This window comes from Tarenaya hassleriana, unplaced genomic scaffold, assembly GCF_000463585.1.
Source record: "Tarenaya hassleriana unplaced genomic scaffold, ASM46358v1 Cleome16, whole genome shotgun sequence".
Taxonomy (NCBI): domain Eukaryota; kingdom Viridiplantae; phylum Streptophyta; class Magnoliopsida; order Brassicales; family Cleomaceae; genus Tarenaya; species Tarenaya hassleriana.
Window position 1 is genome coordinate 190,229 of NW_010965019.1, and position 23,386 is coordinate 213,614.

General features: G+C 37.9%; 3 protein-coding genes across 4 annotated transcripts in view; 2 read left to right on the forward strand and 1 right to left on the reverse strand.

Annotated features, from left to right (window-relative positions):
• Nucleotides 1-6,654, reverse strand: part of LOC104809216 — an 8,360-nt gene extending 1,706 nt beyond the window's left edge. Inside the window, exons 1-9 of one of the 2 annotated variants that reach the window (XM_010535115.2) lie at nt 6,142-6,654; nt 4,621-4,839; nt 3,819-4,013; nt 3,396-3,628; nt 3,062-3,290; nt 1,165-2,885; nt 705-926; nt 463-600; nt 9-49 (exon numbers count right to left, since the gene is read on the reverse strand). In XM_010535115.2, the coding sequence (XP_010533417.1) occupies nt 9-49; nt 463-600; nt 705-926; nt 1,165-2,885; nt 3,062-3,290; nt 3,396-3,628; nt 3,819-4,013; nt 4,621-4,839; nt 6,142-6,441 (3,298 nt within the window). In that variant the 5' untranslated portion in view covers nt 6,442-6,654. Of the gene's footprint in view, nt 1-8; nt 50-462; nt 601-704; nt 927-1,164; nt 2,886-3,061; nt 3,291-3,395; nt 3,743-3,818; nt 4,014-4,620; nt 4,840-6,141 lie in introns of both variants that reach the window. The other variant, XM_010535114.2, reaches the window with a different exon arrangement.
• A 5,489-nt stretch (nt 6,655-12,143) lies between these two features.
• LOC104809217 (HIPL1 protein) lies at nt 12,144-15,919 on the forward strand. The gene is made up of 7 exons (XM_010535116.2): nt 12,144-12,672; nt 13,162-13,319; nt 13,508-14,296; nt 14,388-14,604; nt 14,700-14,878; nt 14,995-15,236; nt 15,324-15,919. Exons 1-7 carry the CDS (start codon nt 12,570-12,572, stop codon nt 15,727-15,729), a joined length of 2,094 nt encoding a protein of 697 aa, XP_010533418.1. The 5' UTR covers nt 12,144-12,569; the 3' UTR covers nt 15,730-15,919.
• A 766-nt stretch (nt 15,920-16,685) lies between these two features.
• On the forward strand, nt 16,686-22,968 carry LOC104809218 (DDT domain-containing protein DDR4-like). Its single transcript, XM_010535118.1, has 12 exons — nt 16,686-17,336; nt 17,433-17,543; nt 18,887-18,973; nt 19,069-19,106; nt 19,187-19,268; nt 19,707-19,813; nt 19,919-20,075; nt 20,788-20,880; nt 21,044-21,167; nt 21,301-21,343; nt 21,532-21,723; nt 21,806-22,968. The coding sequence occupies exons 1-12, from the start codon at nt 16,884-16,886 to the stop codon at nt 22,569-22,571; spliced, it is 2,253 nt and encodes a 750-aa protein (XP_010533420.1). The 5' UTR covers nt 16,686-16,883; the 3' UTR covers nt 22,572-22,968.
• The last annotated feature ends 418 nt before the right edge of the window (nt 22,969-23,386 follow it).

The window sequence follows — 23,386 nt, forward strand, 5'->3', positions numbered from 1 at the left end:
TCCCTCCCCTACACGGCAGAGATTGCAGTAGGGACAGTGATAGATTTCCCTGCCAAGAACCGTTGATCATCAGCACCAATCAAATTACCTTGCAAACTAGGGGCATGACATAAGTTTGAATGTTTTCAAATTTTGATGCATCACCTCTCCTTGATTTGAATACCTTTTTGATGTAGTGTAATGCAATCTGTTTGTTGCAAAATGAAGTTCTAAGATTTGAAAACATCAACCAGCTTTAAAATATCTGATTACCTGATTTGCATTTTCTAATTAACTTATGAACCAACATAATTTTTACAGTAGACACGTTTTCTTTATACATCATGGCTCATTCAAGCCAAAAAAACGAAGAGAAAGGAGGGGTCGCCAGTTTCAAATCATAACACATTCCCAATGGAAAAATAAAGAATTTGGTTTAAGTTGAGCTTTGAAATGGAAATGTGTTTCACGAAAGAGCTTTACCTTTCATCATCAAATAATTTGCAGATTTTGCAGTAATACTTTCCCATGGACAAATAATTACACGAAGGGTTTGAGCAATTGGGACCAATTGGCTGAATTACCAGGCACTTCATGCAAAGCATCTTTGAGATCTGTTTCCTGCATACGAATTCGAGAGATTCAGAGATGGTCAAAGGCTCAGCAATACTACTTGACCTGGAAATTCAAAAACACGAAAGCACAAGCACGAGACATGTCACTACCTATCCACAGAGTGATCAGCCACTTCATCATGGCAACGTATACATGTGAAGAGTTGGTTGCAACAAGGGGTAAGAAGCTTGCAATTCCTCTTGTAATGTTTGCAACCAAAGACCAATTTGAGAGTATCCCGGTAAGATGGCTCCTGACCTGGAATAGCCTCCCCATTGTTTGAATATACGGACATTTCCAAATTAAGTATCCGCTTTGTGACAATCCAACGGCTGAAAAAGTATGTACCCTAATGTCAGTCACGGCATAAAAGATGACAAATTTAGCTTCCAAATGAAACAAGATTATGATGAAGATAACTTTCACAAAAAGATAAACAAATAAACAAGTTCCTTGTACGAGAAAAGAAGAGCGCCTCCTAACAGAATTAGTGAGAAACTAAGAATGTAATAACCTACTTTGATAATGTTACAGCAGGCAATGATAAGATATTGCAGGAGCCGGACCTACCTCATAAGCAGGTTTTGCATGATATAAGATTTCTTCTGAGGATCTAGAGAAGAGTCACGAGATATTCTTCTAATTGCAGCTTCCAGATCCTCCTGAGTCATTGTTAAGAGGTGCTCATACTGTGTGGGTTGCCCAGATTGCCTAGATTTCTGAGACAGATGAAACATTTGAGCTGGATTTCCGATCTGGCGATTGTAGTCATCTTGTTCCTTGTGCCTCTTTTTGTCACCTCCCTTATATATCTTCTTATTTTCTGGAACCCTATGATGATTTTCCTCTTTGTTTTGAAAAACTACCTTGTCACTGACAATGTCCTTTCCTAAAGGCTCGTTCATGGTATCCATCAAATCCGTCTTGGAAAATTCAACAAGGTCGCTGCAAGTGCTCCCTCTTTTCTCATCAGCAGCTCCTTCTATGAGATACTTCCGGACAATCTCCAGTGGGTCAGAATTACCGGATGGATCATTATTTGCTTCCCCTGTCTCCTCTTGCATACCATGGCCACTGTACCATTCTGCTAGCCACTGCGCAAACATTGTTTTCCTCGTTGCTTGGCGCCACAAACACATCATGGCATGCTGTTCTTCAGGAGTCAAAGATTCCATCAACCAGGGAACCATATCCTTCAATATTTCTCCACTTATTCTTCCAAGCATGCGCGCTATGATTTTTTCCTGTTCTTCAATAGAGAAGCATTCTCTGAATAAACACCAAAGCTCAGTTTCTTCGCGTTCAACATGCTCAAACAATACCTTGTGCATGGATTTGCACGTGTCTTGGAGACTCAGGCATAACTGCTCATACATCACTTGTCTGTCCTCGGGTATACTTGAATTGGAAGTAGAAACTGAGATATTTAATGCAGACATCTCATTCAAAATGAATGATACTTTGTTGAAGTGCTCCAACTCAAGCTCGTGATCAATGCTGTATGATTGGCTAATGTTTTTGAGTTGTCCCTTTGCCTCTAGAGCTGGAAATGCAACCTCATCCTCAGCATCCGAGTGTATCTGATACAGAAACTTTATGAGATGGAATCGCTGATGAAACTCCCCAAGGAAGCGACAATCTGCTACCAATCGAGCTGAACCACAAACAAGGTAGTCCAAATCTTTCTTCATTGCCTTGTGGAAGAAGAAAAGTATATCCATGGGTTTTAGGTCAATAATAAAGGGGTCATCCATATTCTGCTCACCAAAAAAATCAGGAAGCCGATGGAGAGGTCTCGATTTTCCGGATAAAAGCATTATCTGATTCATTCCACTAGAGTAAGGTGTCTCACAAACAATACCAGCTGATGGATCAATTGACAGGAAATGGGACAAACACTTGTTTTCCTTCTCTGGATCAAAATGCAGCTTGAATACTTGTGGTTCTGCTTGCTGCGAAAAAGATAAAGAGGCATTTCCAGTGTGCTCCATGCAAACAGAGCATCTCATTTTGAACATTTTGGTCAGCTCTTTCCAAAAATTTTCAACTGAAATTTTTCCTGAATAACCGATTCGAAACCACTGCAACAAGAGCCGTGCAAATGATTCACTGGGATAAAAATCTTCCCCGCTTAAGCAATGAATAATGGATTGGGACTCATCGTCTGACAGATGAGCAGGAAACCAGATTATGACACACTTTAGCAAGCCGAGAGGCAAGACATGAAGACTTGCATATAAGAGCCGTCTTTGTAATTCCTGGTTGCAATTCTTGCTGATGATAGGGAATACCTGGAGAAGAAAGAGAGGGAGCTGTTGATATAATGCATTAAACAACACAGAAAAGAACAAGGGAAATAGTTTTAGTTAATAACTATTGGTTTTAGTGACAAACACCCACCAAGCAGTAGACGTCTGCTATCAATTTAAAAGCCAAGCAAGTTTTACCAAAATATCAAACAGTTTACCTCTGTTTCTTGTACAGTAAATTGTTCAGAAATTTCCATTATGAGAGACTCCAGTCCCTCTCGAAGCTTCATCAAAAAGCTGTCCGTCCCCATTTTATTTTCAGCATTCTGGTACAATAATCTCTGTACATTATTGATACAGCTTTCTGTGCGGATATATTTTGCAGAAGAGGGGCGATCTACTCCAATTTCTTTTAACACGGGGTAAAAGAACTTCTTTAATGCATTGCTGCAATTGAAACACGGTACTATGTCACCAACTTCTCAAAAGGATGCAATGAAGAAAAAAGATATATGCACCAAAGCAAAAATCAAGTTCCCAAAAGATATTTACCTATAAAAGATAAGGACATCAGAAAGGAAGTTTAACCGAACCACCAGTAGGTGCAAAGAAGCACTCGGAATTTTTATTTGGCATAATTCTTCTCGGATATTAATCAAATCTTTCTTAATTGCATTACACAGAAGCTGAAGACCGTGGATCGGATTGTGTCCAGTAGTTGAACTAAAGAAGGACGTTTTACTCCACTGCCAAAACCGTTGAAAAAACCCACTGGATGGAAGCGTCTGAAATGAGTTCTTCATATTTTCAGATCTATTTATAAATTGGAACCCTTTCATGATATTTGTAAGAGTTCCAAAGGAAGACTGGCTATTGTCAAGCAGCCAAGAGCTTATAACCTTCAGAAATACTTTAAGTTTGTTACAAATGAGAAGCTGACAGAAAAATAGATCCAGATCTCAGCTTAGGATGTACCTGCTGCAAAGATTCTTCATTTGGAGCAACTTCTTTTATGCAATTTTTTACTTCAATTTTCTCCTCGACAGTGAGGAAAGACATCATCCACGGCAAAAAGTCTACCAGAACCATCACAGGAACACTACAAATAAATTGCCACACAAGTGATGCTTGTTCTCGAAAAGAGAACTTCTCAATCAACAAAGGAAAGACCTGCATCAAAGACCATGAAGGAAAGATAAATGTATCTGAAGTGAAAACCCGGATCAGAATTTAAAACGTCACAATACTCCCAGGGAGACTCATTATCAAATGTCTCAATTCAGACCTGATCCAATTTTATGTATCACGGGACATTTGTGGCTGAAGAGTTACCTCCATCAAAGCTCTTTGTATTTGTAAGAGAAGATAGTTTACAAAGTTAACAGCTCAGCATTAGTGTTGAATTTCGGGAGTGCACTCATATTTACGACCTACTCCACAACAATGCAGAATGCAAGTATCGTTAACGCTTGAGTGTGATGAGGTGTAGATTCACTACATTCAACAGTTTCCTTGGGTTTTTAGGGCGGTAGTATCACAATTGCATTTTAATATAGAGCAGTGGCGTCACGATTAATGAACAGCAGCGATACCAGAAGCCAGGGAGAAAAAATATATAAGCATACTATCATTTTGGTAGACTGCTCACCAATACAAATGACAATCAAAGGGTTAAAAAAGGCAGGTACTACAAAGCAAGGAGAAAAGTGGAAAACTAACAATATCAGGCTCCTGAATGGGAAAATGTATTATTTTATTTTGGTAAGCGATACCATACCTGCCGCTCTTCTTTAAGCATATGCTGGCATATGGATGATTGTAATGTACCGATGCACAGTAAAACTTCACGAAGTACGGAGCCGATGTCTTCTCTTTCCTCTTCGAGAACGTCCAACCAATGAAAAATTGAGCTGAAGAGATCATCTATACCAGCATGCTCAAGCGAATAATTATTAACAACATTTTTTACATGAATGTCAAGCACCAAGAAGACAACCTGCCAGTACATAATTATGCCAAGCCCATAGTAAATGATCACGATGAGGAACAAAATCAAAAGGATTTTCAAGTACAAGGGTCAGAACCACTCTGTTTTGGTATATAAATCCAAGAATTAGTGAAGCTATCGGCTAATTCATTAGTTTTCTCACCTTTAAGATAGTTTGATAATGTGTGACACTTGTTCTGACATCAGATACATACTGATACTAGATAACTAGCAAAAATTCAACTATTTAAATCAATCATGCTGAATTTGTAATTTATCAAGCCAGCTGTACATGATCATGACAAAGAACAAATTCAAAATGATCCAAGTATTAAGAATCCCTGCTGTTTTGATATAAAAAAAATCCATTCATTAGTGCTTGCTCTCTGTTCATTTATTAGGCTTTTACCTTTAAGATAGTTTGATCTTTTGTATTACTATTTCTTATTTTATATATTCACATATTGAAACAAGATAAGAGGAAAATATTCAACAATTGAAATCAAATTGGCCTAGATTTGTAATTGAGGTATTCCATATTATCAGCTTCTTATCCCACTAAAAGATGTCAAGGCACAACAATTTCTCAAGCCAATATCCATGGAATTTAGTTCATGGACAATCAAAATTACTATCTGTAATTACCAGAAGTCTTGTTAATGCATTCCAGAGAATAAGAACGATAAAACAGTGAAGAATTTTCACGGAAAAACATTTCTTTTAGGTATATAAAGAAACAGAAAAGCTTGGATCAAATCAAATCAACAGGAAATATAACTGTTGGCTTTAACTCCAATATGATCAAGTAAATTGGGAAATATAACTCTTTGATTTCCTAAAAAGGCATACATAAGCATTCAAACCCAAGAACAGTAAAATCCAGTAAGATTGTAGGCACCAACAAAAAAATCATCCAAAAACATGTGAACAGATGACCACTAATACGCTTGTATCAAAACTATAATGCATCAATTGCATCTCATCTGAGACGCATAATTCATATTCTGCACGGAACCATTTTTACTCTGATTAGCTTTGAAGCACCTCAATCAAACGCTAGTAATGCTCCACAACGAAGCTATCGACTCTAGAGCAAGCAAGTTCAAAGAAATCAACTTTTCTTGAGAGCGGTTTTCTGAGTTCTTAAAAAAATGCAGATAATATTTCACTCCCCCTAATACTTACTGGCAGCTTTGCTTACGAGTTACCTTCATTACAAGTCTTCGTGTTACTTCGGTCAAGTAAAGCTAGACAGAGATTACGAGATTCATAAGCCCAAATAGAAACAGAAACATGAATTTTCAGTCTAACCTCATCTTCAGCTGCACAGTGATACTTATACACAAGCTTCAAAAACTCAAACCTCCCACGGAGCTCCGCCGCCAGATCCCGGCCACCGGTACCCTTCTCCGCCGCGTCAACAGCAAGTCGCCGGAGCTCCGCCAGCTGGGCTCGGAAAGCCTTGTGGAAGTAAACAAACAAAAGCACTGGAGCTTCCGATAGCCGAGCATTGTTCCCGGCGGCGACCCCCACCGCCGACGCCGACGAAGCATATCCCGGGAGTCTCTCATCCTTGTCCGGCGGAAGAGCACGACAATCTCCGCCTCCCATCCACCGCAACGGCCACCATGAACAACGGGAGAGGAGGAGGAGAAGGAAGAGGAAGGAAACGCGTTGACGAGCAGAGATGGTCTTTTAAGGGCTCGAATTCGATCATCGTCACGTCAAGCTCTCTCTCTCTGATGATGAGATTTAGGGATTTTTTAATTTGGGAATTAGGGTTTTATTATATTGAATTCGAGAAGTGATGGAGACGCTGTAGCTGAACGAACGAAGCGGCCTTTTTCATACGGTGTTACCGTTAGGACAAAAAATAAATGTGTCGATCGATTGTGAACTTTGGATTCGACTGAATTGGCCCCAACTGATCTCCTAAAGATACTCTGTCGGCAGTTGTTTGGTCCTTTCAAATATTTTTTTTCACCTTTCCAAAAATATTAATCCAAATATAATTTTTTTTCTAGAAAGAAAATATTTAAAAAAATTACTGCATATTTTGGAAAGAAATTTCAAATGAAACTCGATCCGGATCCCAATGCATTTGAATGAGTCCTTTACTCTCTCTGTATTATTTTTTATCCTCTCCAAAAAAATTAGAAAATTTAATATGTTTTTTTACTTGAAATAAATTATATAGTAAATGTTATCGAGTTTAATCAGCGAGTTTTGACTGGCATTTAAAAAAGGAAAGTGGTTGGTATGATAAATATTTTTAGAAAAAAATGAGAAAATGGTAAACTAAAACATGATTGAGTTGTCATTCTATCTAATGCTTGTTTTTTTTTGCGGATACATAATAATACGGAGAAGGATATATCATTTACTCATATTTTGCTCTTAATTCATGCATTTTTTTTTTCTTTTTTTAATATAATATTTTCTCAAAAACAATATTCAAATTCAAACAGGAATTCTATTCATTTGGATCTCCACAAATAGTTTGTTTAAGTTATAATTCATGGAGAACTAAGTTTTTAGTTGGTAAGTTGTGACATTATCACAAGACTCGTAAATAGGAATGGATAAATCGGTCGTGAAATCGAAAATCTATAGTTAAAAATAGTTAGCTACAAATATTCGGAAAATTATTTTCAGTGAGTATACGTTATTAAAAAGAAAAGTGATTTATAAATAAAATTTTACTATCGAAAACATTAATAATACAATGAGAACAATACTTTAAATTTATTGTACACAAACATTAACTAATACTCAAGTAAAATGATTTTTTAATATAAAATTTAATTATTAAAATATTAACATTATTGCATTCGTCAAAATCTATAATTTTGGACCATAAATAATGAATTTCCTTTTGAGTTCGGTTACTTTGTCATGGTTCGAATATCATATAAAAACTAATGTATAAGATTGCATACTTTACCTTGTCAGTTGATAGAAGATCAAGTTGAACCCTTTGAATTGCACGAAAACAGGATATTCAAAAACCGAGGGTTCAAATTTCTAAAGAGACCGTATATTATCAGGTCCATTATGATTATATAAAAAATTATACCTATATAATCAATAAAAATTAAATTAAATATTAATTTTGCATAAATATAGAAAAATATAAATAAAAATGTATAATTTAAAAAACAAATTACATCTGGCGAAACAGTTCGACGAGCTCTGAACTTGTGAAAAACTGATTCCTTAGACTCATTTGCAAATGAGTCTTAAAAATATTGACTCAACTCGGCTTGTGATGGGTCGGTAAACCAAACGAGCTGACCTCATTTTGACACTTCAACATATAAATAACTATACAATATACGATATTCCACTGACATGTGCACCTTCATTTGCGTATCATATTGCATATATATATATATATATATAAACTTGGTGAGAAAATCTTGGATCCATCCAAATCATCGTTTGATATGAGATTAATAAATAAGAAACTCTTGTGGAACCCTTCTCTAAAAGCATATTGTTCGACAATCAGTATTAATTTGTCCACACGATTCTTTTTTTTTTGTATTGTTTCGATCCGGACCACGAGTTTTTTTTGGATAAAATTTGTGTCGGGATAAGTTCGAATCGGAGATGGAGCATTTTTTACGCAGACCCATCTACCAACCACGTTTGGCAACCACGAGTTCATCTTCAATAGACAAATGTTACATCATATAAAGATCAAATGGTAGAGGAGGTGATGAGAACAATTTAATATTTTAATTCATATTTTATTTTGTAATGAATTTTTGGGTTTAAAAAAATTAGTTTTTAATTTACTTTCGAATACATGAAAAAATACGTTAATACCCATTTTTGTACGTTCAGGAAGTTCGAAAGTTCAGCTTTTAATTTTTGGATTTGGTTGTATAGCAAAAATGTGGAGATTTGAACCAAGGTGGAGTATGTGAGAAGGAATCGGGACTTGATATAATTTTAATACTTGATTCATATACGATTATTTTTTCTTCCCACGAATGAAATATGAAATCCTAATGACATGTTCGTACGAATTATTTGGTTTACTAACAATATTTAAACAATCCCATCAACACTAAACAATTGTAATATTTAATAAATACTTCACACAGCGACAGAATATAATAACATTATTTTAAACAGTTAATTAAATATTGAGTATGCAAAATTAATTATTATAGTGGTACGCGGACTTTCTCGCGCGGGATTGCTGAGTCAGCAACGTGATTTTAAAATGATTGGTCGATTGGGGATAGAGATGGCTAGGGGTGGCCATTTCGGTTATTAACCGAATAACCGAACCGAACCGAACCGAATAAGACATAACCGTACCCGAACCGAACCCGACATCAAAACCGAACGGTTATGATTTCCTTAAACCCGAAGAACCGAAACCGAAACCGAACCGAACCGAATAAAAAATAACCGAAAAAACCGAGCGAATAACCGACAATTTTCTTTGAAAAATTGAACTTTTTACCAAAACCGAACCGAACCCGAACCGAAAAATAACCGAACCGAACCGAACCGAAATTTATATAAAAACCGAATGGTTATAGTTTTTCTATAACCGAAATAACCGAACCCGAATATAACCGAACCGAACCCGAACCGAAACCCGAATTGGCCACCCCTAGAGATGGCCCCTTGGGCATGGACGTGGCCGTTCGCGCCGTTGTCCCCGTTAGTTTATCCCGTTCCGTCGTGTTTCCTGCTCGTTCCGTTTTGTGTCCGTCACGCGCTCTCCACGTGCCACAACTTGTCATAATGGGCCCAATTCATAACAATATGGGCCGAATCAATAATTGAGCCCAATCTTCTGCATCTTTTGTATTTAAGATGGCCCCTTGGGCATGGACGTGGCCGTTCGCGCCGTTGTCCCCGTTAGTTTATCCCGTTCCGTCGTGTTTCCTGCTCGTTCCGTTTTGTGTCCGTCACGCGCTCTCCACGTGCCACAACTTGTCATAATGGGCCCAATTCATAACAATATGGGCCGAATCAATAATTGAGCCCAATCTTCTGCATCTTTTGTATTTATCGCCACAACCATCATCATTTCTACATTGTTGGCAAATAAATTCGGGATACAAATCTGTATGTGTCCGTAGCTTTGTGGGTACGTTTTGTTAATCTCATTTGGTTCTTTGTTTATGTCTTTTACAATTTTATATGTTGATTTTCTCTCCCAATTGTAAAGGTTTGTTGGGTAAAGTTTTGAAAATGTTTTCACCGAGACCAAGAGATAGTACACAGACATGAAGATACAACACGCATGGGGCACCCTTTTTATTACCACGTTCTGTATACGATCGAGGAGTCACATTGTCTGATGAGGAAACAACGGTCCAACATCCGACGACGAAGAGGACGAACCGATGATTCCAGAGGCCGGAGCGCTGGCAACATCATTCCAACAGTCTCCAATATCGACTTTCACAACTTCTTCCTCTTCATCATCATCATTCTCCATATCGACCTGCAATGAGTTTATCACCTTTTGAGTGGTTTACCTGTTCCACGTAATTTGCAAGCTATTGTGTGGATTCCGAAGGTTTATCACCGCGCCCGAAGAGCTATGGTTGAGTCCCCGCCGATACCAAAAAAATTTGTTTTTACACAGTTTGGGTCCTAAAAGCCAAAACTCAGCCGAAGCTAACTTCTATTAATATGTTTATAATGGACCCCCGTATTGGATAAGTTGAGGGCCCGAGGCAAATGAGCAGAGCCGCCTCATATTTGGAGAGCCGCCTCATATTTGGAGAAAACAATGTATATTAAAAAGTATATTTAAAAATTAATTTTATAAAGACATCAATTTTTCTTTATAAAAATGATTTTTATAATTTTATAATGAATCAATTAAATCTTCATAAATCATTAATACTTTCATTCTCTAAATTAAAATTCTAATTCCAATGATAAAATAAAATTGAAAATCGTTTATAAAAATTAGATATGATTTCTAAAATATTTCAGAGTTGTTTAATACAACAACTAATAATTTAACTATTTTTTTTTTACATTATATTAGAAAAATACATTATTATTTATAGTACAAATCAAAATACATTATTCTTTTTTTAAGATTAATTGTAGAACAATGATTGGACCATGTCTCGGAAGTATCTAGTACATATTAGGAGTTGTGACCATATATCAGATCCCGCAAGACTTCGACTGATAAATTAGCGCATTGCATCTTTGTAGAGAAATAAAATATCGAGTTTCTGGAAAAAAGATATCTCTATTGAAATATCTTTTAATATCAATTGGAATATCTTTTATGCTATATTTATCATAACAAATAACATTAGCAGTCTTTCCGTAATTTCTCTTCTATACCTACTATTCTTATATATCTAATACTCTCATTTTGAAACCTATCTATTCTTATATGCCTACGTACACATCCATCGCATCATACTAGAAATATGTCAGAAATCGCTCTTTCTATATGTCCTTTCGCACCAACGATCACTCTCCATCTTTATCGGTATTTGGATATCACATATACAATAATTATTTTGTCGCAAGGTTACAAAATTGAATGCTCTTTTTAAATCTACTATTAATTTTTTAAAAACTTAAAAAGATTACAGTTTTTTTAAATAATTAGGGCCCCAAAATGAGTAGCTGTATCAACAAGATTTGATTTCTTTTTATTTTGGGGGTTTAAGTTTTGCTCTTTTATCTTTTTTTTTTTTTTGGTGATTATAAGTTTTGGGGTTTATTATCTATCTTTTGTTTCGAGATTGAGTAGAGAAGTTCAGGAATAAGTGGGCTCGAAAGGCTCCTCTATCTATAACGCTTGGTCCAACACTAAAACTCACAATACCAAATCTGTAATTTTAAATACATACATCAGTGTTACTGACTATAACAAAATATATGTTTGTACCATATTTTAATAAATAGATTTTATATTTAAAAATCTAATTTTAATTATAATTTTGTATGTTAATTAATGTACTTATGTTTATTAATGCATTTGTATTTTGTATCTGTTTGTTTAATTAAACTTAAATTTGATAGTGTTTTGTATGTTAATTAATGTACTTATGCTTATTTTAAAAGAAATATAAAAGTAATTTTGTTTATTATTAGAAGTAAACTGAAAAACCATCAACTAGATTTGATAGTGTTTTGTATTAAATTCCCCCTAAAGTAACATAAATTAAATTCCATCGTTTCGTGCCTCACCCACTTTCCGACTTTTCCAGTTATCATTAACCCCCATCCATTGAAACCAAACCAATGTAAAAGGTCAACTACTTTGACTTTCACATTCGAAGACGAAACCCGTGACTGTGAATCTGTGATGTGATGTGAGAGATGCGGATTTGAAGGGAAAAAAACCCAGTTTCAGATTTTGTCATAAAGCAAGACACGGAAAGATAAAGACACAAACTTTGCCCACTGCGAAAGGAAATCAGGGTTCTTTTCCTGATTCTCTCTCTCTCTCGGCGTTGAGATGAGAAGGTTTGAAATCTTCAAAGGAACAGGACATCTATTATTATACAGAGATTATTGAGATAAGGTTGTTGGTAGTAGTGGGAAGACAACAAGTACACCATTACTGCATATTATAATATGCATTTTTTCTTCTTCATGTCTCTGGAGTCAAACCCAAATGCTCCAAGGCTGTCTTGTCCTGATGCCAGATTATATAGGGTTTCTTTCCCTTTGTCATGTTTCACTGTCATTGTTCATTTCCTAAGGTTAGTCTCTTTTGAGACACGATGATGGGAAGAGGAAGAAGAAGCTGTCATTTAACCATTGCCTTCTTCTTCTTGCTATGCCTTGCTCTTTCTTCATGGGCTCTTCCTCTTTGCACCGATTTGAGTAAGTTTTTCTGGGTATTGTCCATTTGGAAATCTTTTGATTTTTGTCCGTTGAACTCTGAACCATCCTTTTCAGACGAATATTTCTGATTTGATATGATTCGATTTGGTTTTCTTCCTGGATGATTTGGTTATTCGAGTTGTTCACGGTTTTCTGCTATAAGATGTAGGATCTTGAAATCAAAGTTGTAGAATTTCTGATAGGGTTCTTGTTTTAGCAAGTTTTCAGATCCTGTTGGTGCTGATTTAGGCGTCTTCTGTTCCCAATTCAATCTCCAAATGATTTCACTCACTCCATAACATTGCTCTTTAGGTTCTTTTGTAGTTTTCTGCCCAATGAATATCCAGCATTTGTGGTGATTTTGGTAGCTCCTTCCTAGGAGAATCCAATATTCTGATTCTGCCAATCTTTTGGGTCATAATGACGCTGGATTATCTCCTGTTAATGGACGGTTTTACACCTATCCCTTGCTTGACTTTGTGGTTTTAGGAGCCCCTATGGAAGGGAATTCAACATTGAGCTTTTGTCCCTACAGTGGAAAGACATGTTGCAACCCGAGCGAAGACTCGGCATTGGAGAGGCAGTTCCGAGCGATGAACATTTCAGACACGGGATGTGCTGCTGTTGTTAAATCAATCCTTTGTGCTGTAAGAACAATTAGCATCAAGTCCTTCTGCAATACCGAGCTTTCTTCGATGTTTCAGTAGAGTTTTAAACCTTAGCGCATACACTTGTATCCTTACCAGCAATCTTTTGTTGAGTTGATCTCTTCGATCATAACTTTCATCTGTTCTTACATCTTTTTTTTTGTTTGTTCTGTCTTTTGATGTTACAGAAATGTGACCCGTTTTCAGCGGACCTCTTCGGGGTTAGTTCAGCTCCACGGCCAGTTCCCATCCTTTGCAACTCTTCTGTTTCCGAGAATTCTTCTCAGAAGACAAAGGACTTCTGCTCTGAAACATGGGATACATGTCAAAACGTCTCCATCTCCGGTTCTATTTTCGCGCCCTCGTTGCAAGGCCGGACTGGAGCACCAGTGAATACCAATACCTCCAACTTGGCTGATCAATGGCAGTCGAAAGCCGATTTCTGCAATGCATTCGGAGGAGGTAACACCAACGAAACCTTTTGCTTCAGTGGCGAGCCAATGAAGCTGAATGACACTAACCCGAACAACCCACCGAGTGGTCTATGCCTCGAGAAAGTCGGGAATGGCACTTATCTTGCCATGGTTCCTCACCCCGATGGCTCAAACCGTGCATTCTTCTCTACCCAATCTGGAATAATATATTTGGCTGGTATACCGGATCAAGAGTCAGGTGGAGTGTTGGATATAGACGAATCGAGTCCATTTTTGGATTTAACCGATGAAGTCCATTATGATACCGCGTTTGGGATGATGGGTATTGCCTTCCATCCGAAATTTGCTCAGAACGGTCGGCTCTTTGCTTCGTTCAATTGTGATAAGTCCAAGTGGCCGGGATGTACCGGAAGATGCTCTTGTAACTCGGATGTGAACTGTGATCCTTCCAAACTAACACCTGACAGTGGTTCTCAGCCGTGCCAATTCCAAACCGTTATAGCCGAGTATACCACTAATGCTACCTCGTCAAATCCTTCTTCGGTATATTATGTATACATTTCAAGTCTTTTCAATGTATCATTCTTCTCGATATGCCTTTTTCGTTAGAGCTCGTTCGTTTTTCATTGTTCAGGCCAAGAATGCTAAGCCAACAGAAGTCAGAAGGATTTTCACAATGGGACTTCCCTTCACATCTCAACACGGTGGACAGATTCTGTTCAGTCCTTCAGACGGGTATCTCTACCTTATGATGGGAGATGGCGGCGGAGGTGGAGACCCTTATAACTTTGCTCAAAACAAGAAATCATTGCTTGGAAAGATCATGAGGCTTGACGTAGATAACGTTCCAAGTGGGTATTCTTGAAGTTTGCTCGGTTTTTGTATATGTAAATATCATATGATTTTCTCGTGTCCCGTGGAACTTACATAGTGCCAATGTTTCCAGGTTCTTCGGATATCGCCACGATGGGTTTATGGGGAAACTACTCAATACCGAAGGATAACCCTTTTCGCGAAGACAAGGAGCTGCAGCCCGAAATTTGGGCCATCGGGCTGAGAAACCCTTGGAGATGCAGCTTCGATTCGGAAAGACCTTCATACTTCATGTGTGGAGATGTTGGACAGGTATGATTCTGACAGTATCTGTTCTTCCCTTTAGCTAACCGGCCGATAGAGCGACGAAATAGTGTACGATATATACCTTTGTTGTCTCTTGCTGACATGTGTGGTTTGTGTAACAGGATACATTCGAAGAGGTGGATCTCATAACCAAAGGCGGAAACTACGGATGGCGTGTTTATGAGGGCACGAACGTTTTCCACCCTGAATCATCCCCGGGGGGAAATACATCGGCCAAATCCATAAACCCGATATTCCCTGTTATGGGATACAACCATTCTGAGGTGGACAAGATCGGAGGATCAGCTTCAGTAACCGGAGGGTACTTCTACCGGTCACAGACTGATCCTTGCACATACGGAATGTGAGCAAATACTTTTGTTCTGTTCTTTTTTCCGACATCAAAGTATGGTAAATAACACCTTTGCAACTTGCAAGAACATGTTTTCAGGTACTTGTATGCTGATCTATATGGGAATGGCATGTGGGCCGGGATAGAAATGCCAGTTAACAGCGGGGATTTCACGTCGAATAAGATCAAATTCAGCTGTGCACCCGACTCTCCGATGCAATGCAGCTCTACTCCCGGAACTTCAGAGACTTCGCTCGGATATATTTTCTCGTTCGGAGAGGACAACAAGAAAGATATCTACTTGCTTACAAGCAAAGGTGTTTACAGAGTAGTGAGGCCGAGCCGCTGCAATTTCGCCTGTTCCAAGGACAAGATCACTGCCGGGACGAGCCCACGGCCTTCGGGTTCTCCCTCTCGTTCACTTGGAACTACTCTTCTGAGCCATTGCTTTGGAAGTTTGGTCGTTTTGTTAGTGTCTGTGTCTCTGCTTCTGCTGGTTTTGTAGCTGTAATGTTGTCAGAACTGAGAAGCTAGAAAAGGGTTCATCTTTCATAATATGGTGTTTAACTGTTTGTTGTTTTCGGTGGTTGAAAACACTTCTTGATTCTTGTTCTGTTGATTTTCAGGGTGGCCGAAGAGAATTTATGTCTTGTAATGAGGAAAAACAATTTAAAAATACACGGGTTTTTTCTTGTTCTGTTAATTATTACACATCATAATAATTAAATTTTTTGTTCCATTCATTTATGAAATTTAAATATAATCTATCCATTTACTGATTATTGTGGCACTTAAGAACTGTTAAATTTGTGTCTGGTGTTAAAAGTTATAAATATATTCATGGATAAACCCTTTATCATTTCGTGATGTAACGATACAAAACTTTTTGGATCATGTAAAATTGGAAATCTCAATTGAAACTAGCCCAAACAAATTATATATCACAAAAACACATATGACTACATTTTTAATATCATTTTTTTCCACACATTTTTAATATCATTTTAAAAGAAATTTATGTTACTAAAATGATATAATTTTTTTTTTGTATATATGTATTTTTTGTAAATTTCTTGATATCAAAATAAAATACTCTTCATCGATAAACATTAATTATGCATTTCAGTTTAATTAATTTTATATTCGGTATATTCTATTCTATATTAGTTAATATATATTTATTTTTTTATACCAATTTTCAATTTGATTAGATTTTTTTTATTTTTTTTTTCAATTTTTATATTTAATTTCTATTCTATTCCAATATATTGGAATTTAATTTTATAAAAATAATATATAACCTATTTTTAAAATAATTTATATACAAATACAAATATAATCTCTTCAAAGCCTTTCCCCCCTTTTCCCCTTTTTATCTCTTGTTTTCATTCCGTTTCCCCTAAAGAACATTTAAAAGACATTAATTATTACACCCTCTCGTTCTTTTCCCATTCACAGATCCTCCCCTCCAGACCAAGACGACGGCGTTTCGCGCACCAACGACGCTTTTGGACCTCCTCCCTCATTCCTATTCCACTTCGCTGTAAAACCGATTCGGATTTTCTTCTCAATGCCCAAGGGTTTTGATCCTCTCACCCTAAGAAACCCTATTTTTCTCTTCTTCCCCTTCTCGATCTCTTCCATTCACCTGGGTTTTCGATGGATTCTCCCCCCGAGATCGTTCCTGACCAATCTTTACCTGAGCCAGATATCTCCGGCAACCACCACTCTCCCGACGGCGGCGGCGCTCCGGTGCCGGAGACGGAAGAGGTGCCGGCGCCCAGGAGAACACGCCCTTCACGCGCCTGCACTATTAGGGCACAGCAGCGGCTTCAGGAGCAGCAAGCGGCGGAGAGGAGACTGAGGCCGGCGAAGAAGGAGCAGCAGAGACGGAGTCAGCGACAGCGGAAAGAGGAGGATGAGGAGAAGGAAGAGGACGATCAAGAGGAAGAAGAAGGAGAAGATGGGTCGCCGAGGAATCAGCAGCAATGCGGCGGAGGAAGTACCAGTAAGATTGTGACGTCTCTAGTTCCGCCGCCGGAGCCATCGCAGATGCCTCGTTGGAGCCTCCGTTCAATGTGGGAACTTGCTTCCGTACTGAATTTCTTGCATGTGAGGTCCCTCTGTTTTGCTTGAATTTTGACTTTCCTAGTGGCTCTCAAGCTCACACCGAGTAACTCCCGACTTCTGGTTTTGCGACGTGTGAAGGTTTTTAGACCGCTTTTGAACATTAACTTGGAGTTTTCGGCCGAAGAGTTCGAGACTGCTCTGCTGAATCCGAATGACACTTTGAGCGATATACACATACCACTTTTAAAGGTTGGTACTTTGGTTTCGCTTGCTCTTTGTGTATTGCTTGTGTCTTGGTTGTAGTTTCACTGATCGCTTTAGCTTGTTTGGTTTTTGTTCTTCTTAAATTGAAAGTACTTCTAGAGAAATTATGGTTATTGCATTTACATGAATAGAAATTACGGTTGTGTTGGATCGTTTTTAGTGTGGAATAAGTAGTGGTAAGATCTTCACGCCTTATATAATGGCATTGGGCCTGAAATTTTACCTCTGTGCTGCCGAGTGAGTAAAAGTCTTGTTAAAGATTTTAGATGGTGAACGGCTTTGGTGGAAAGAAGGCAACTTGTCAATGATGCACTCTTCTTCCTATATGTTACTGCCATGTGCTTGAATACTGCTCTTAGTTGGATGAAAATGTAGGTTTTGTTGTAACTGTGTTTCATGGCTGCTAGTAGTGATCTTTGTTCCGTAATTATAATTCATCGGCAAAAAACTGGAATTCAGGACCCTCCTTGTTAACGAGTCTTGAAATGGCTGCAATCATTGCTAGTCATCTGTTCAACTGAATGGTGATACAAGTGGATTAAAATATCCGGTTCTATCTTTTTACGTTGAAAACCAGAGAAAGTTGTGTGCTCGTTAAGATGCTTGAGAAATTTCTGGAGGATGCTTTTATTCACGAAGTTAAAACAGAACACCTTGGCTCTCAGAAATTTCAAGTAGATTTTGCTCAGTGGATTTAAAATTGAGTTCCAATGAAAGCTTTTGCTGGTAGAAGAATAGGACTTGGTTCTCTCCTCAATACTTAAAATATCCTCTTTTGCGTTTCCACTTAACCTTTTTTTTTTTGGTATTAGAATTTATAGTGAGGAACTGGCAGATAGATATAGGAGAATGTGGGGAAAAAATGCTGGACAGAAAGGTGTTAACATTGTTGTGGTTTTTGATGGTCTGAGAAGCAGCCCATTCTTTTTCTCTTTCTGTGTGCATAAATTGAGTTGCTTCTGTTTAGGAGATTACTTGCCTGATTTGCTTGCGTGATTTGATATAGCTATACAGTTCTGATTGAGGAATAAAGCCTTTCTGCAAATCAGTCATTGACTGCAGAATTTGATCTTTTTCTGCTTATAAATAGCATCTTTATTTGTAGGCAGCCTACGTTAAACTTCTATGCACCTTTTACTATACGAAGTCGAGAGTAGTATCAATTTTCTCTGAGATATTCTCTTCAGTTTTTAAAAATATTTCCTGATTGGTGGACTTGATTTCAATCTTGACAGAGTATTTTTATCTCATCTACTATGAAAATATATCATTGCTTAACAATTTTCCTTGTGAACAACTTCTATACAAATTTTGACCCTTTTCTGTAGGCTATTCCTCCTGTAACTCGAATGGCTCTCACACGTGACACCTGGGTCACTGTCTTACGCAGAAAACTACGAGATTGGTGGCATTGGGTAACTATCAATGATATCGGTTTCCTTGATAATTGAAATTCTTTTGGTATTATTCTTTAGTTCATGTTCTGATAAGAGCTATGTATGCTCATTAGGTTGCAGAAGGGAACTTCCCTATTATCGCATCTCATGGGTGAGTGATGATCAAGTTCTGATTTCTTTGGTGGTTGATTGCTTAAAAGATTTATTATTTTTCTCCTCTTAATCTTATAGGCTGGAGGTTGAAAAGTACAAATCTCTTGATCCAGGAACCCGTGTGGTGATATTGAAAGCTTTGTGTGATATTCGTGTTGAGGTACTAATCTATCTAACTAAATGTCCCATTAACATTAATTGTGGTTGTCTACACCTCTTGTATCTTTCATTGCTCTTGTTTTTATTCTCTGAAGATTTAAAGTTTCGCGTCCTTTAATATCCACTGCGTTTGGATGTATACTTGTTTTTGTTGCATTTTTCACCCATCTGAAGCACAAATAATGTTTACTTTCATAGAGCTTTCTATTTGGGAGTTTGGAGCCATGCATGTAAAATTCATTCTATTATGTTTGCACACATTTATCCAGATTATTGTTTATCTAGCTGGTTTGCTATGCGTACATGGACATCAACACCAGTTTTATGCAGCTGTGTAATCCTGTCATGTTGTCTCGTGATCAATGTTCTGGGCTTTTCTGATTTGATTGAAAAATATGTTATCTAACTCTTCTAATTAAGATGTATATGGATTGTACAGCAAGAGGACATCAAGGGCTACATTGACAACTCTCTTAAAAGTGGTGTTCATCTCTCAGCTTTCCGTAAAGAACGTGTTGGGGGTGATTCTCACGGAGTTAATTTCTGGTAGGGAGCAAAGAAGAGAGAAGAAATTGATATTCCCTGGAATGTATCTTCAACAGCATCTGCTTTTTTAGCTGATTTCTGATCCACCGGTTTTTTCTACATTAGGTATGAAGATGACCCCTTAATTGGCCACCGATTATACCGTGAAATAAGGAAAGCCGAGTCAGTGAAGGTGAAAACAAAGGGTTCCCAGGTTCTTTCTAATATCACACACCAATGGGAAACTGTTGCCACCAACTTTGACGAATTTCAAGATGTTTCTGTAAGTCACTTCTATTGCTCAATTATTTTCAGCTATACGGTGATTTGCTTGGGAAGCTTCTATCCTATTCGACTCTTGTTTACTGTCTAGTTAGGCGTGAGTTCTTATCGTGGAATACAGTGATGTTGATTTTGCTATATTGGTGCTCATTAGATTGTGGGCAGGCTAGGAGAATCAGTGGATTTTACCTCAAAATATTCTCCAGTGATGAAACTCAACGGTTGTCAGAGTTGGGATTATTGGGGAAAAAAGTTTGTAAACACTTTGTTTATGGATAGAGTTAAGTGATTAAAGATTTTACTGAAGGATGGTACATGTACCCTTACATTATTGATCTCTGGTGAACAAACGGCCCTTTTCCAAGCAAGTCGAACCTTCAAACTCGCAAGGATGTCGTAATAAGATAGTAATGTGTATTAGCGAATCCAGTATATGCTTTGCTTTGGAAATTTAGGGTTTTCCATTCCTGAAAATGATTATTCTGACTGATTGAAGAGTAATAAAGAGAACAGAAGTGGGGTTAAAGTGGTGGATACATTTCAGTTGTTTAGCACCTTTTGTTGTGAACAGCAACTACTTTGGGTTACTTCTGAATCATTTTCTATTGGTTTTGCATCTTATGTTGCGGATTGAAGCTTCATTTGAATTTATACTGGCTCCTATTGTGCTTTAAAGTAGCAAAATTATCTCTCTGTTCGGTATGGTGTTGCAGGAGAAACTTTTTTCAAGTAAAAATAGGACCGAGGCTTCTCTAGGGAAAAAGTTGAAGAATGATATGCTTCCTGAAATCGAAAGAGAACATAAGGTATTAATCTGCCTGCTGAGATTCTTTTATTTTTTGGTTTCCTTATTTCTGGTACGATAGAATGACACGCTGCTACTAATGGTGTGTTTTTTCATTTAAATGTTTGTGTTTCCTGCATCCTTTCATGATTGTTTACGTTCTTTCTTTCCTTTTTCTTTGTCAGAGGAAAGAAAGATTGTTGAAAAAGCAACATAGACAGGCTCTTCTTCTTGATAACTTCTTGGTTGTCGATGGCCTTGGAGGTGGGCGTTCTCTTCGTGACAGGAAACCAGTCCGATATACTTTTGGTAAGTTTATTACTTACCTGCCCGTATCAAGATTAGATTCCCCAGCTTAATATCTATCTGGGTTCGATGGCTTTTACTTATGGATCGATTACTGATAGGTGGAGCTACTGACTTAATTCAAATGCTTTCGCAGATGATTATGATCGGTCAATCAATGAAGCTATCAAGATAACCAAGTACGATGAATGTGTTACCCTGTTAAAAAAAAAAAACCATTTTTTCCCTCGGTGTAGTCTGCTTTGCCTTCCCGGTTTATCTGTTGCTTTGAATAGTCTTCCATGTTTATGTTTACACGTTTTTCATCCTGTTATAGGTATGTATTCAGCATCGAATCATTCTGTTTCTTTCTCCGTCTATTTTACAGAAAGAAACCGCCATCACCAGAACCTCCTCTTCACAGAAGAGAAACTGCCATATTGGATACGGTTCCAGATGACAGATGGGCAAGCTCTACCCATCCTCCTGAGCCTGGAAACGATACAACATCCGGGAGATCGTCTGAGTTTGCCGATTGCAATGACGTGGATGAGCATAAATCAGAATCGTTTGACAGAAGGCAAGTAATTTTAACAGTTTTTCTCTCATCCGTAAATTTGCAGAATATTTTGTGAAACTGATGAGAATTGCGTTCCTGACAGCAATCGGAGGAGACAGCGGCCTCAACGGTATTCAACTATGGACTTTGTTGAAACCATGTCAGAAAATGAGGCAGACTTTGACAGTGACGATGACATAGTTGGGGAAGCAATCTATGACGAAGAATATCTGAGGAAGCGTAAACAAAGGAAAAATCTCTCTAGTGGCTCCGAGGGTGACGAGGAGTACCGGTGGGATGAAGACAATGTTGATGATGAGGAAGAAGAAGAAGAGGAAGAAGATTCTTTAAGTGTTAGTGAAGAAGATAGTGATGAACCCCGGAGGTTTAAGAGAATGCCACGGAGAGAAGCAAAATCACGATCAAGACCGAATGATCTCCGTCCAGGGCTTAGGCGCAGTAAAAGAACCATGAGAAATCGAATTGACTACAAACAATACGAGCTTTCAGAGTCAGACAACGAAACAGCAAAACCTGCAAAATCTAGGCGGTTGGTAGAACGGGACGAACTCCTTGATGAAACAGAAGAAGAGGATTTTTCAATGGGAAGCCAGGAGTCTGAAGAAAATGGGAATGACCCAGAAACAAAAGTTGCTGAAGATCCTATCAATGAAGATAATGACAATGAAGAGACAACTGAGAAAGAGAGCGACCGGCTTCTTAACAAATCAAATGGCACAGACCAAGATGAAGTTGAGAGGGTCGGGAAAAGGCATTACCTTGACCTAAACGAGCTTGCCCCCATATCTGGTTTCGATGATGGGCCAAACACGGTATTGAAGGATGACGAAAACACGGGCATTTCATAAGCACTCGAGGCCTCTCTTTGCCATTGTGAAGCATTGGCCATTGTTTTCCCCTTCAGGGCGACAGTAAAATTCATCGTTTCTTCTGGAAAGCCTGACCCGAGATTGTTCACGAGACACGGGACACTTGGCACTCATTGGCTTCTGTTCGAGTTGTATCTAAGGTGATGTAACTTAATCAAAGGGCTTCTCAGCTAAGAGCTAAAGAGGAATGTAGATTTAGCTGGTCATTTTTTGTTTACGGTGTAACACCCTTGGAAGAAATACTACATTGGGTGATCCAAGAAATCCCTTGGAGTTGGTTTGATTTATGTTGTGCTATCCAATTAGTGTACAATACAACTTTAACCTGACTATGTAATAACCAAAAAAAAAGAAAAGAAAACGTTTCAGCCTCTTAGATCATGTTGTGCATAATTGCATTCTCTAGGTGGTTTCCTTGTTTTATCAAAGAGCGTTTCGGCAAAATGGCCTTTGGTCTTTTTTTATTGTACATATTATGTAGTCGTTAGAAATAGTTTTATTTAACCTTTCCGAATAAATCCGTGGTTTTGGGCAGTAGCAAATTACAACAGTATCCTTTTGTATGAATGGGGCGACAAGACTTTGTAACACTGTTTTAGTGGACAATGAAAAAGAGTTGCAGCAATACATGTTGGCCGCAAAGTCCCATGTGAGTGTTGGAATTTCATGCCATTTAGAAATCCAGCTCCAACTCCACAAACGTTGACTGAGTAAGTCAAGCCACACATGTTTTGACAAATTGTTACTTTTCATTTAGTGGCAATGACAAATGATATGTACAAAAGAAACGAGTG